This window comes from Cydia amplana, chromosome 2 (assembly GCF_948474715.1).
Source record: "Cydia amplana chromosome 2, ilCydAmpl1.1, whole genome shotgun sequence".
Classification (NCBI taxonomy): Eukaryota; Metazoa; Arthropoda; class Insecta; order Lepidoptera; family Tortricidae; genus Cydia; species Cydia amplana.
In genome coordinates, this window is record NC_086070.1 from 839,895 (window position 1) to 854,987 (window position 15,093).

General features: G+C 37.2%; 1 protein-coding gene across 3 annotated transcripts in view; it reads left to right on the forward strand.

Moving 5' to 3' along the window:
* The window catches only part of LOC134662003 (choline O-acetyltransferase), a 28,988-nt gene extending 20,840 nt beyond the window's left edge, over window positions 1-8,148 (forward strand). Inside the window, exons 4-11 of one of the 3 annotated variants that reach the window (XM_063518241.1) lie at window positions 161-344; window positions 4,281-4,458; window positions 4,999-5,177; window positions 5,562-5,782; window positions 5,986-6,108; window positions 6,281-6,470; window positions 7,525-7,716; window positions 7,843-8,148. In XM_063518241.1, coding sequence (XP_063374311.1) covers window positions 161-344; window positions 4,281-4,458; window positions 4,999-5,177; window positions 5,562-5,782; window positions 5,986-6,108; window positions 6,281-6,470; window positions 7,525-7,716; window positions 7,843-8,052 — 1,477 coding nt within the window. In that variant the 3' untranslated portion in view covers window positions 8,053-8,148. Of the gene's footprint in view, window positions 1-160; window positions 345-4,280; window positions 4,459-4,998; window positions 5,178-5,561; window positions 5,783-5,985; window positions 6,109-6,280; window positions 6,471-7,518; window positions 7,717-7,842 lie in introns of all 3 variants that reach the window. The other 2 variants (XM_063518242.1, XM_063518243.1) reach the window with 2 other exon arrangements.
* The last annotated feature ends 6,945 nt before the right edge of the window (window positions 8,149-15,093 follow it).

The window sequence follows — 15,093 nt, forward strand, 5'->3', positions numbered from 1 at the left end:
GCTCAACACTTTTAAGAGTTTTCAGGAATTAACGACGGAAGGATTTTAACCTCATTGCAATAATTCCCTGTTATCGAAAGTTGCAAATACGAAACTTGCGGTGAACTTATTCATTTTTATTTCAATTTTTAAACTACACGTTCACCCTTGTATGTTACAGAGGCGAGCTTCCTCTAGAGCGAGCCACCAGCCGCGAGAAGGGTCAGCCTCTCTGCATGGCGCAGTTCTACCGGCTGCTGGGCGTCTGCCGCGTCCCACAGCTGGGCAAGGACCGTCTGGAGCTACCACCAATGCGTCCAGAAGGGGAGCAGGAGGAACTCGTGGTCGTGGCTTGCAGGAACTATGTTAGTATACCATGATGTAGTATACAGGGTGGATTTTCTTTTTGGGTCAGTGAGGGCAGCTACCAGATCCCGTGCTGCTACGATAAAACGGTCTAAGGAGACCTTCCCTCGATTTCAAATTAATGAAGATTGACTTTTACAGATTTTGGAAAAAACATACAGGGTGCGAGAAAAAGGTCATTTTTGTCAAACTTTTTTTTGATTCCAATCGATCCCATTCCTATTAAGGATCAAAAGCTTGTATGGAACCAAAAAAAAAATTCCGGCTAGTAAAGCCACAAATCGAGGAAAACTTTTCCCGTACAATTTGTATGAAAATAAAAACTTTAATTTTTCACATGCTATTTTTGTATGCCAATCGATTCCATTCCTATCCAGTAGCAATAGTTTCCTAGGGGTTAACTTACGGTAACGTACTAAAAAGCCACAAAAATCATTAAAACTTTTTCCATACATTTACTATGGGGAAAATGTGAAATGTTATTCTCAATTTTCTATCTCGCCCATCGGTCCTACAGCAATGTCTTCATACAGTATTATGGTCCTTAAATGTAACAGGACTGATTGGGCGGATAGAAAAATGTGAATTAAATTTCACGTTTTCTCCATAGTAAATGTATGGAAAAAGTTTTCTTTAATTTGTGGCATTTTAGTACATTACCGTAAGTTGACCCCAAAGAAACTATTGATACTGGATAGGAATGGAATCGATTGGCATACAAAAATAGCATGTGAAAAATGAAAGTTTTCATTTTCATACAAATTGTATGGGAAAAGTTTTTCTCGATTTGTGGCTTTTCTAGCCGGAAATTTTTGTTTGGTTCCATACAAGCTTTTGATCCTCAATAGGAATAAGATCGATTGGCATCAAAAAAAAAAGTTTGTCAAAAATGACCTTTTTCTCGCACCCTGTATGTTTTTTTTCAAAATCTGTAAAAGCCAATCTTCATTAATTTGAAATCGAGGGAAGGTCTCCTTAGACCGTTTTATCGTAGCAGCACGGGATCTGGTAGCTGCCCTCACTGACCCAAAAAGAAAATCCACCCTGTATAGGGCCAGCCTTTCTGTATGGCGCAGTTCTACCGCCTGCTGGGCGTCTGCCGCGTCCCACAGCTGGGCAGGGACCATCTGGAGCTACCACCAATGCGTCCAGTAGGGGAGCAGGAGGAACTCGTGGCTTGCAGGGACTATGTTAGTATACCAAAATATCCCGATTAGTTTGCCGACAATCTTTGTCAATCTCTTTCCGTCTCTGACAAGGTCTGCAAGTTTCGTGGGGAAATATGCATCAGCAGTAAAATGCTCTCTTAAAAACCAGTACACATACTTACTCAATATAACAATTGAATATTATGTTCACTCCCACGACACGGAGTCTCACGTTGGCCAGAGTTGATCATCGTTGATTTTTAGTGTTCCGTACAAAACTTTGTTCACGGAACACGTAACATTGGGATCACTTTGGTTTTGTTTTTCGTTGTGATTGACATCTGTAAAAGCGTAAATAGATTTTTTATAACAAAATGTTCCACTAAATGGACTTTTTCTGCTTTCTTTGACGTAACTTTATTTATTAGACTTTTATATTGAAATCTAGGGAGTATTTAGTTAGTTTTACGAGCCGTGGACCCTTCTAATTCAATGTCTGAAGTAATCTCGTTATTTAGCCGTCCGTCCCTCGTCAAAGTAAACTTCTCTTGACAGTTGTACAAGTTCGTTTTAAAAGTTCAATTAAATATTAACAGATATAATACGAAACACCAATTTAAACTTTCATGATTTTCATTTTTGGAACAGCACTTAATAAGCATCTTATAAATAAGTTTTTAAACTACCTCCGGCGTTTTGAAGATGACATTGTCCTTGCGGTCTCCAAGAACAACTGGCTAGCTAGAAATTAATACTCGTAAAGTAACAACAACAAGAATAGGTACAAATCTCAGATTGAACTTTGCTTTGGTACATTAGTTTTTTTCTACTCAACACGAGATGGCGCACATTTTACCTACTTAAATACGATTCTGTAATATTTTAAAACTTAACCAGATTGTTTTAATTAATGACCGTTAGATATGTTATACACTATATTTATTTATTTTTTAAGGAGTACCAACAGCTACAAAAACATTATACTGATTTAGGTAACAATACAAAGTCAATTACAGGTACTCACAGATAGAAATGAAATAAACAATATGTCAAACTTTATTACGAATTACTTACTATGAATGTATATAAAATTGTTGTGTTGTTGTTGTGTGTGTTATTAAATGCCTACTGTATAATGTAGGTTTACTGCGACGTCGGTCTCTTAACAACATTATGACCTAAGTTTTGAGAATTGGATTACGGCAGTTTAGAGACAGAATTTATGGTTAGTTTCTAAGCAACTAATGGATCCTTCTGTTTAAAGATGTACTTTAAAGTGTCTCGTTGGCGAAAGTATAAATACCATTAAAACGTAAGGGGTTAGCAAAAATAATTTATACTTTTGCAGACTTTTTTAAAGTGGTTTTTAACATGGAATAGTAATTTTACGTTACGTTACGTTATTTCACCTTAGCAAAGAAAAGGTAATTGTTTATTTAATAATTTTCTTCAAAAAGTAGACAAATAACGTTTGAGAATTATATATGACCTTACTTAAAGAGTTTTTAAAATAATGGAATTTATACATTAATTTAATGATTTAATAGGCTACATGACTAATTTTCATTTATGGTATCAATCGATCGGGTTTGTTTTTAGGATCAAATGTCTAATGGGGACCCATTGCATTAAAGTAACACAAAAGTCAGAAATTGTAGTCAAAGGCCGACAGTCGCACTTCACTCGCGAAACGCCCTGAACAAAACGACAAGGGAACGTGACGTCAAGGTCTCTGGGAGCCCATCTTGTAGCATGGACAAAACAAGAAAATTGCGTTTTTGTCGGTGAAATTTTGCGTTTATGTATATAGTTGCTATACAATATTTTTTTGGACGAAATGTAAGGAATCGAATGGTACCCTTACTTTTATCGTTTTTAGAAGTTAAAAAAAAAACTTAAATTTTGAACTTTCGGATCCTGTGTTTTTGTAATTTTTGAATATTTTATTTTAATATCCACATTATCGTGATAAATTGCTCGTTTGCTATCTATTTTACTAGATTTTGTTATAAAATTCAACATGTGTCATCATCCCTATTACACCATTATTTAACAAAAGAATATCAGTTGGTTCTAATTTGGAAATGATTAAGTTAACATTTGTCAATAGATGGCGCTGCGAGTAAGATAGAAGGCGCTATCGTTAGTTCACTGAAGATCATACATCAACTTCGGTATATCGTCGCGGATCATAGAAAGAAAGAAAGAAAGAAAATTATTTTTGACTGGGTATCACATGTATGAACATGTTTAACCCGTGGTTTACAGCTTGAGGCCCACTTGCACCATCCCACTATTAGTGGGATTAAGCGCCACTAACCCGGGATTAAGCGGAAAAACCGTTAACCCAGTGTAAAATTGTACTGGTAACCATGGTAACTCCAGGTTTAACCGGTTAACCCCGGGTTAGTGGAGTGGTGCAAGTGGGCCCTAAGTATTTTTAAAACAGCGTGGGTACGATGACAGACGTCATCTCAATACAATTTTGCCTTAAGGGTTGTAAATTGTATGGAAATGATGATTTGAAAAATACTATACTTCCATGTGCATGTTAAATTGACCGAGCGAAATTGATCTCCGTTTCAGCTTGGGCAAAAATTTTGTGCCGCATTTTTCAACCGATTCTCGTGAAAGTTGGTGAACTGGTTAGGTAATCAATTATAATTATAGGAATAAAATTTTTTGACCTATACATTAGACATGTCACCGGTTTAACATTAAAATTCAACCTCATGTAAATCTTACCAGCAAGCAACTGTAAACTTTATAAAATTCTCCCTTTTCTAGTTCTACCCCATCCCAGTGAAAGCAGCCGACCGCGGACGCCTGACCCCTGGCGAGATTCAAGCACAGCTCCTGATGGCCATGGTGGACGCAGCAGGGGCGCCGCTGGCGCCCCGTGTGGGGCTCCTGTCTTCCCTTCCGAGGGACGCTTGGGCCAGAGCGAGGGACATACTCTGTGAAGGTAGGTGTTCCATCCAACCAGACATGATTCAAGCACAGCTCCTGATTGCCATGGTGGATGCTGCAGGGGTTCCGCCAGAGCCCCGTGTGGGGATTCTATCTTCCCTGCCGTGGGACGCCTGAGCCAGAGCGAGGGACATAATCTGTGAAGGTAGGTGTTCAAGCACAGCTAATCATGGTAGACGTGGCATGGGCCACGTAGGGGACTTCTGTCTACCCTGCCGAGGGGCGCCTGGACATACCTACTCTATGATGGTTTAGACATAACTAGGTGTGGCTATGGTAGATGTAGTCACCGCTCTATCTTGTGGGGCTTGTGTGCTAAGTAAAAACTACCAACTTCTTTGTAATAATACTCGTCATCACTCTACTAACGTTGTCCTGGCGTTGCTCACTTGGGCAGCCTGGGATCTGCCTAAACGAAACGAAAAATCCCAGACATTGACAACGATGAATAATTGTTATCTCAGCAACGCCCCGTGTTATTAATTCATCTTTTAAACATGAGGCACGCCTATGATCCCTGATTCTTGCATTCCAGATGAGACCAACCGTCACAACATGGAGCTGATCTCTCGCGCGCTGTGCATCGTGTGCTTGGACGAGGCTGGTGGGAACAGAGCTGACGCTGATGCTGATACCAACGCATTTTTACGAGCCATGCACGGGGCTGGGACAAAACATCACTCAGCCAACCGCTGGTTTGACAAGACTGTCCAGGTGAGCTTAGAAATTCTTTAGGAATTATATTTGTGCCTGGATGAAGGCGGTATGACATACTCTCGAAAAGCGACATTTCATGTAGTGGAACTGCTAATGAAGACTGATACCGTAATGTTCTGTAAATTGGTTCTTATTGTGTTAAAGATTATTTAGCTATTCACCTCGTCTGCACCACAGCGGCTGCACGCATGTGTTACTGCGGGATTACAGGAATTCTCCATTTCAATTGTGCTCTGTGTGAAGCTCTGTTGTGTTCTTAATTACTTGACCACTTAGTTAAAACATCAGTAAATTAATTGACGAAACCTATTCTTTTTAGCTGATCATAATTTCGGACACTATTTGACATGAGCAAACTAATTGACAAAACAAAATTTCCAGCTGATCATATCCTCCGATGGCACCGTGGGCATGTGCTACGAGCACAGCGCGGCCGAAGGCGTGGCGGTGGTTCGTCTGGCCGAGCGCGCGTTAGCTCGGGCTGCGGTGGCGGCCCGGCCTGACCCGCCGCCAGCTCTTCTTCCCGCTCCGCAAGCTATGAAGTGGACCCTCAAGACTGACGTGGAGAGGCTGATTGAGCAGGCTGGGAGGGAAATTGATCGGTAAGTACGTAAGAAAAGTAACGCTTCGCTGCCTGCGAAGGCCACGAGATAAACTCTCACGACTAACGTGGTGGGGACCATGGACAAATTAACAAATGTCTGCTATAATTTTATGTTTAAAAGTCACATTTTTTCTGCAGTAACCAGTCACAAACTCTATAAGAATTATAGTCAGGTACAAGTACATTGTCTGAATGTTCCAGCAACATCGCGGACCTGGACGTGAAAGTGTACACGTACAAGGGCTACGGGCGAGAGTACATGAAGAGCTGCCGCACCAGCCCTGATGTCTACATTCAGCTGGCCATGCAGTACGCCTACTACAAGTAAGATATTTGAAGGATTTATCACGTCTAACAAAAGGTACACTGTATCTTCTCACTGCTACCTCAACAGTCAACACCTAACTATTCACCATATCATTTTACTTTTAAGGTAAAGACATTAAGTTGTCAATATTTTATCAACATGCGGCCAGATTGCTCCTTTGCTTCTCAGAATGTACGGACACCTGGTCTCCACTTACGAGTCCGCCTCCCTCCGCCGCTTCCTCGAAGGCCGAGTGGACAACATTCGCTCAGCCCACCTCCCCGCCCTGGCCTGGGCCAAGGCCATGTGCGCTGACGAGACCCCGCCCCTCTCCGAGGCTGATGACAGCCAGAAAAAGGTGTCTTTTAATTTATATGGGGTGAGGAACTTGACATTTGACATGCCACACTTTAGTTAGCTTGTGTCAATGTCTAGTGGAATTTAGTGGGTGATCGTCGCTTGGCTATCGATAAAACTGTCATATTTTCCATACACACAGAAAAATGTGTCTTTTAATTTATATGGGTGAAGACCTTGGCAATTGTGATATCTCTTATGTTTGAAACCTATATCCAGAAGAGTGTCTTAATTTGTACGGTGTGAGAAACTTGCCATGCCAATGCTACACTTTTACTGTTAGACGCTTTTTGTAGTTGTAAAAGTCAATGTCTAGACTGTCTGAGTCTGGCCTACCGCTCCGTAGCGAACGAAACGCTAATGCTGTTGCACTAATATCGAAGAGTGATACGTGTAGAGAGCATTAGCGTGTCGTTCGTTAAAGCGCAAACGATTGGCATCTTGGCTAGGGCCCCTGGTAACTGACAGACCTTTATTTGTCTCGTTATTCAGTAAGGCGAATCGACCTTAAGGCTATAGAATTAGGCTTGTAGAAAAATTGAGCTTGACTAGTGTTGAAACCTCTATCCAAAATCTAGGTTCCAATATTGTAGATTGTGGGAGTAACAAGTAAGTGTGTGCATCTGTGTTAGATACTTAGTTTTCTAAGTTACATTTTATGGAAGCTGTACAAAGATTGTGGGAAATTGTATAAATATTATACAATGCTTATAATATTGCGTAACGTCACGCTCCGTATTTGTTCAGCCATTTAAAGTCCTATCTAAATTGTTTTTTCAATACATACGCTATGGTATGTCCATTTTAGCTAGAGAACCCTAATGGCTCAACAATCACGGATCGTGGCTGATGTACAAATGGTTGGTCAATTCTGCTGTATATTTAGTATATGGTAATTTTATAAAAACACAGCTTATAAAGGTGTAAGGTCCTACTTAAGTAATAAAAATATCGTAAAAACTTATTCCTTCAATTATCTTTTCAATCGATCGCAACAGAAAAGAGACTTGAAGTCGATACGAAGTTTCAGAATTCGCTTTTTTTTTGGTCCATCAACCGTATACTTCCAGGAACAGAAGAAACTAGAGCTCTTCGATGAAGCAGCGAAGAAACAGACCGCCATAATGGAAGCCAACATCCTGGGCCGGGGCATCGACAACCATCTCCTAGGGCTGCGGGAGACGGCGCGGACCCAGGGCCCGCTCCCGGACTTGTTTACCGATCCCACGTACAAGTTGATGAACGAGTTCAAGCTGAGCACTAGTCAGGTAATGCTCTTAAATGATTATCGGTAGATTTTCTGCTGTGCTGTCGGAAAGTTTCAGCTATATAATGGAAGATATGAGGATCAGCCAATAGCCATAGGCTTAACGATAACAATTTTCCATTCTCAGGTGGCCACCACCGCCGACGGCACTTTTATGGGTTACGGAGCTGTCGTCCCAGACGGGTACGGCGTCTGCTACAACCCCAAGAAGGACTCCATCATCTTCTGCATCTCGTCCTTCGTGTCGTCCAGCGTCACCAACACAGAGGCCTACAGGCAGTCGCTGGAAGAGGCGCTGGACTCCATGAAGCTGATGTTCCAGCATCGGCAGACCTAAACCTCAACGATTGCGTCATGTCCTATCATCAATAAAGCTTTGTATCGGTAGGTATGAGGTGGAGTCAAAAGGGTGATGAGGAACACAAGAGGTATGGGTAATGTAAGCCAATTTTAAAGCATTGAAGGTGGGTTTCAAGATTTTGTGTACTGGAAAACAGGATGATATGTTTGTGGTTATGGTCTAAACGGGTGATAAACGTATCTTAGTAGTCAAAATTGTCTGAAAATGTACAAAAACATCTTGCGCGGTAAAACGAGGGGTTTCTTCCTTGATTAAACGCCTACCAAATAATCAGGATAAAAAGAGTAAGTAGCTGCAATGTATAGGCACGTTTGTTGAATGCACGGCGTTTTGATGAAATTAGTAAATTAAGCAAAGTTTATCATTGGAGGAATATTAAAAAGTTTACGAAAAATAAATAAAATAAACGTTGTTCGCTTACCAAGCGATATTTTGAATGTTTAATAACAATTTACGAAATAACTAACTTTATCCCGTATGTAATACGCACATTAAGTAGTTGTAAGGAACGTAATTCAAGGGTAAGGGAACTAAAACATATCAAAAATAATGTCCTAAAAATGTAGCTGTAAATGTACGACGTGTAAGCTTTCAATTTGTATGTTAAATGTTCTAGTCGTTTGATCTCGTTCAATTTGTTCAATAGTATATATGAAAATCCAAATATATTTAATAAATAAGTAAAAATATCCGATTACCTTAATGTTTAAAAGAAAATCATAAATTAACAGTTTAGAATTTATAATGAAGACTAAAATATACATATTAAATTTATGTTAGCCGTTTCTTAAGCGATGTTTCGAAAGTGTATCATTATAATTATTATATGTTCAATTTGGTTCCGTATTTAATACGCACATTGTGTAGATAGACGTAAGAAACTATTAATACGATTAAGGAACGAAAACATATCAAAAAAACTTGCCCTTATAAAAAGTAGTTGTAAATTTTAATGTAAACGCTTACAACTTTTATGTAAAATGTTTTAGTCGTAAAATCTAGTCAATTTGTGGAATGCAAAATCCAAATTATATACTTTGTAAATAAGTGGAAATATATACAAATCTAGTGTTTAAATGCAAATATACCAAAGCGACAGTAGAATTAATTTGTGATAATTATGCTTATCTTTGAGGATAGAAAAGTATTTATTGAATGAAAACATTATTTTAAATGTTTTAGATGTATTTTATACGCACCTATATTGTTATTTGCCCTTAGATGCACGTGCTATTATTTATTACGGGTAAAATATTTTATTGAGAAATTAAGCAATACCAAAGATTGTTTTTAACATATAGGTACATTTATAACTTTAGGTATAACTACTACCTATATTATATTAGATACCTACTATGTGACATTCGATGCACATAATATTATTAATTATATTATAATATATATAATTGCTATAATATTTCTTATTGTTACTAAACTGTTTAAATTATACATTTGTTGTCCCAATCAAAATTTTAATAATATTTAAAAAAATTATTAAAATAAAATTGAAGGGCATCTTATCCAATTTATTATCTTTTATATGTGTGGCTGCAACAAAAAACGAATAAGCCTGTTATTGTAGGCTTATGGCTACCTATTTATAGTGATACTAATAAGTTCGATGAAATTATAATCATTTTTCAATCGGAATAGAGCAGCAACAGTTTTCTTTCCTTCAATTATTAAACAAAGAAAAATCAACTTTATTCCCTTACACTATTGGTTAAAATTTCACTGGATTATATTTTTCCTATGGTTATGGATACCTAATTTATTAACTTAGATTGAATGTTAAATGGAAAATGCAATTAAATGTTAATCGTAGCTCTAACTTGTTAATTCTAAGGTAACTTATACATATCAAATGTCAACGATCATGTTAGACATGACCAAGAATATCAAAAACATATCAATTGTTAGTTGTAATTGAAACGGATACATATCAAAATGTCCTAATTTATAAGATTTGTAGTTCTAAGTGAATGTTAAGGATAGTCCTAAAACTATACCATAGATGTCTCTTGCTGTTCACCAAGAGTAGGTGTACAACGCCAGCTTGTGTCGAGTAGAGTATCAAAAAAAAGAAATTGTATTAGATTATTACCTATATCAAATAGTGATCTCATTGTTTTATTACGAGTATTAAAAATTAAAATCAATATTTTAACAAGATTACTGTTTATTATCCAGTATTTTCTTATGATAATGTTATTTTTGTGAGTTTAATATTTTTGATGAACAAATAAGTAGGTAATATGCTATTAGTATTATTTTCTTATTAGTGATGCAAGGTCATTTTGAAATGATTGTTAACTATATATATATACTTAGCAAAACTTATGTCACTATAACAAATCCATGTTCATTGTCCACCAATATAGAATAGACCACAGTAGCGACATCTAGTGGAAAGTAGGAAGAACCGCTTAAAGCTTAGTACTTCTGTGTTGAAATTTTTAAAGCGTAGTCGAATAAGATTAAGAGTTTTCATACATGATCCTAAAATTCCAGAAGGTATTTGAAATAGAATCTATCTATCTAATTGTCTAAGATAAAAAGTGCGGCGCTGGCACAGTGGCGCCACACTACCAAGAATAAGACAGAAATGAATGTACATACCTATTTGGTCTGAAAATATATCCACACGCGAGTTTTGAAGAGTTGTATGGCAACATAAAGTACCTAAATGTTGTCTGCGATGGCAATCACACTTGCCCCCTGTGATTAATGCACGGCACAACGCTTCCTCAGTAAATAAAACATTCGAAACTCGTACGCAAACAATAATTAATAAAATCATTCAAGAAATTAAATATCTTACTTAAAATGAACACTTTAAGCTCTCGCGTTTTGTACACATATTTAATTACACAAACGGGTCTACCGCGATATAGTTTCATTGCATCCCGACGTTTCAGCTGAGTTGCACCAGCTGTGGTTACGGAACAAAGACTGACGTCCCAGCACTACCTACCCGAAATTAGTTTATAAAAATGTTCGGGGTAGATAATGAAATGAAACTATATCGCGGTAGGCCCGTTTATGCAATTAATGTGTGTTCAAAGTTCAAACAAAAGGTGAACGTAAAGATGTAGAAGGTATGTCGAGATTGTGATTATGAGATGGCTTCAATGTCTTACATAGAAATATTATTATATCACTTGTTGATTGTTCGTTAGTTATAGAACCAAGTTTATTAGTGTGGTAGGTACGGTCAGCAATCAGCAGCAAAGCCATCTGTTTAAAATGATCGATACACGTTCTGTGTGAACAGTTAAGTTACGTTTAGATCATTTTCAAAACCTCCCTTAGTTACATTTGTTGCCGACCGTAAGTACTAACTGGCATAAACACGGAGCATTTTGTAGTTGCGCGCCATCATAAAAGAAAAATAAGCAATTAAGTTGTTTTTCGTGGAAGTTTTTTATTACGTAGGCGTTATTTACTAAACGAAAGAATAAGTAGGTACTTACTGTTTTATAGGTACTAACTAACTAGTGATCGTATGACACATGAGTAAATGTATTTAAATTGGTGACTATAGTAATTGACAGAGAAAAACATCCTGTATTTTCGGTCATTTTTACAGTCTAAATACAAAAAGTACAATATTGCATCCATATGTAAGAGCAAAGAGAATTTAGACTAGAGGAATATTGTCAAATAAATTATGTACCTAGTCGGTAAATTTACTGCCATTTTTCGACACAAATGATTAAAACTTTTAGAACGCTATTTGACTTTGATCCTTATTCTTTTACTGATATGTGTTAAATTTGTTAAATATTAAAAAGTATCGCCATCTACTCGAGAGTATGCCAAAGGTATGGCGCCATCTCTTGAAAAGATGGCACCATATCTTTGTCCTAGTCTCAAGTAGATGGCGATACTTATTGATATTTAACACATATGAGTGAAAGAATAAGGATCAAATTCAAATGGCGTTCTAAAAGTTTTAATCTTCCGTCGAAAGATGGCTGTAAAACTAGTATGGCTACATAAATTACGTTGACAATCAGCCTCTATTTAAAATTTTCTTTGGTAATGGTAAGAGTAACAACAAAATTCTCCGCGGTCATGTCGTATAATACCTACCCGTATGTCTAAAAGCTTGAAATATAGGTAATTGTTAGATTTGTTAGGCTTTACTGTAAATTCCATATTGGATCATCAGTCATACCATTGATAATTATAAGTGTATTCTGTACATTTTGTAACCTACTTTTGGTAATCGCCGACCGATACCTTCAAACCTTCAAGAAAAGAGCGTATTCCCATATTAAAGTTCGGCAACGCACTCGCACCCTTCTGGTGTTGCAAGTGACGATAATTATAATACTTATTGGCATCAGGCGTATCGTCATCTCGATTGCCTCCTATATCATAAAAAAAAAGCGGCCAAGTGCGAGTCGGACTCGCCCATGAAGGGTTCCGTATTTAGGCGATTTAAGACGTATAAAAAAAAACTACTTACTAGATCTCGTTCAAACCAATTTTCGGTGGAAGTTTACATGGTAATGTACATCATATATTTTTTTTAGTTTTATCATTCTCTTATTTTAGAAGTTACAGGGGGGGGGGGACACACATTTTACCACTTTGGAAGTGTCTCTCGCGCAAACTATTCAGTTTAGAAAAAAATGATATTAGAAACCTCAATATCATTTTTGAAGACCTATCCATAAATACCCCACACGTATGGGTTTGATGAAAAAAAAAATTTTGAGTTTCAGTTCGAAGTATGGGGAACCCCAAAAATTTATTGTTTTTTTTCTATTTTTGTGTGAAAATCTTAATGCGGTTCACAGAATACATCTACTTACCAAGTTTCAACAGTATAGTTCTTATAGTTTCGGAGAAAAGTGGCTGTGACATACGGACGGACAGACAAACGGACAGACGGACAGACAGACAGACATGACGAATCTATAAGGGTTCCGTTTTTTGCCATTTGGCTACGGAACCCTAAAAAACAAAGTATGAGAATAGCAAATGCTACGTGTGATGAGACACGTGGCGTTTTACGAAGGTTGTCAGTCTTCTGTATTCATTAGTCTCTGGTGCAGGTTACAAAATGTCAGATCGCCTATCTGACTGTTCCTTAGTCTAGCTAAGTTCACCAGTACCTGTGCGTTAGCGGTAGGGGAAACTGGGGACAATTGTTAAATGTTATAATGTTTTCATGGGACAATTGTTAAATGTTATAACTCTTTCTTTTGTTGTTTAGTAACCAAAGGTTGTCTAATTAAACTTTGTGACACATATTTACTTGAAACAACTACCAATATATCAAAAATAACTCTACAATCCGGAATTTATTACACGAATAGTATTAGTAGGGTTAGAAATGAAACCGTACATATTATTTGCAGTTTTGTTTTAGGGAACCAAGTGTCCCCAGTTTCCCCAAAGCGACTAGCATTTCTGTTAGCGCAAGTAACTAAGCATATCAGTAGATTGTATTGTATGTCCAATGTCAATTGAATGTTGCTCTCAATAAACATTATTAACGAATCAGGGTTTCATTTATTCCCATACATTTTACAAAAAAAAAATAAGTATTGGTTATATTGAACCTTAAGAAAAGACGTAAGGTGTACCAAGGGGCAGTTGAGACTTTTGCATTTATATGTATATCAGAGCTAACCCGGGGTTAACCGGTTAAACCTGGAGTTACCATGGTTTCCAGTACACTTTGACACTGGGTTAACGGTTTAACCGGTTAACCCTGGGTTAGTGGGACGGTGCAAGTGGTGCTAAGTATATCAAAACAAACGGGTCACTCATGCAAGTCGAAAATTGCTCGACATGTCTCGCTCCTCAACGAGGAGTTTATTCAACGGAAACACACATTGACGGACCCACTAGACTGCGCGCTGCAAATATGTTACTGACCCGTTTTAGGTAATATGTGACGTCCCACGGATAAAGGTACCTTATGGCCGTTGGCGCTTACGCTATTATTAACGCCGCTCCGCCGCCGCGCGCTATTATTATTGCGGCGCTATGCGACGTAAGCGCCAACTGCCATAAGGTACCTTTTGCCGTGGAACGTCACATATATTTAATGTCTGTGACTCGCAGAAGTTTTTCGAAAATTGCTCAACAATATCTGAACAAACGTCTTGATAATAGAGGGTTTGTTCAGATATTTGTGAACACCTTTGCCGCTCCGATATATCTGATGGCGACTGTACAAGGTTAATAATCACATAATCACAATAAAAATACGACATATTTTGATTGATTATTTATTACTCCGCAATCGTCCAAGATAAAACAAGTATATACATACAACAATTAAGGTTTTAACAACGTATTCGTCATTCCCTAATATAATGTATGACTGAATCAGAGATTTATCATACAATAAATGAAGTATATTTCTTAAAAATATAACAGCGCTGGCCTTAAATTTTTGGTAAGTTTTAAACTTCATGTATATGTAAAACTAATAATGTTATAATAGCTACTATATACTATAAAACAACACTGAACTTGATCGATCCAAAATATATTTAATTCATAAAATTGTTATAACTTACGCTTAAAATCACATTACAATTGAGACTAACCATAATAAAACGATTGCGAACTATCGATTTCATTTGTGAATAAAATTAATACTTAATAAAAAATCATTTTCATAATTGAATATAAGTCCATTGCAATAAAAACAAACTATAAATGCATTTGTTTATTCTGCCGCTCAAGTACCTAGTTTTAAAAATACATTTTCTTATTTATACATATTTATCTATTGTTTATGATCGTCAGATTAAATTAAAGCCCAATTTAAGCCACCAACTTGTACAATGAGACTAGGCCGGATTGAGTTACTCTAAGGGTAAAAATAATCTACAGTCTACCCCTTAGCATTAAACTTTGTTCTTATAATGATTACAATATATGTAGTACCACAAGTTCAGTCACCACACGGGATTGTTACGCCATTTAGGGTCCTACCTAAATTGGTTGCTCCATACTTACTCTATGGAATGTCCAATTTAGCTAGAA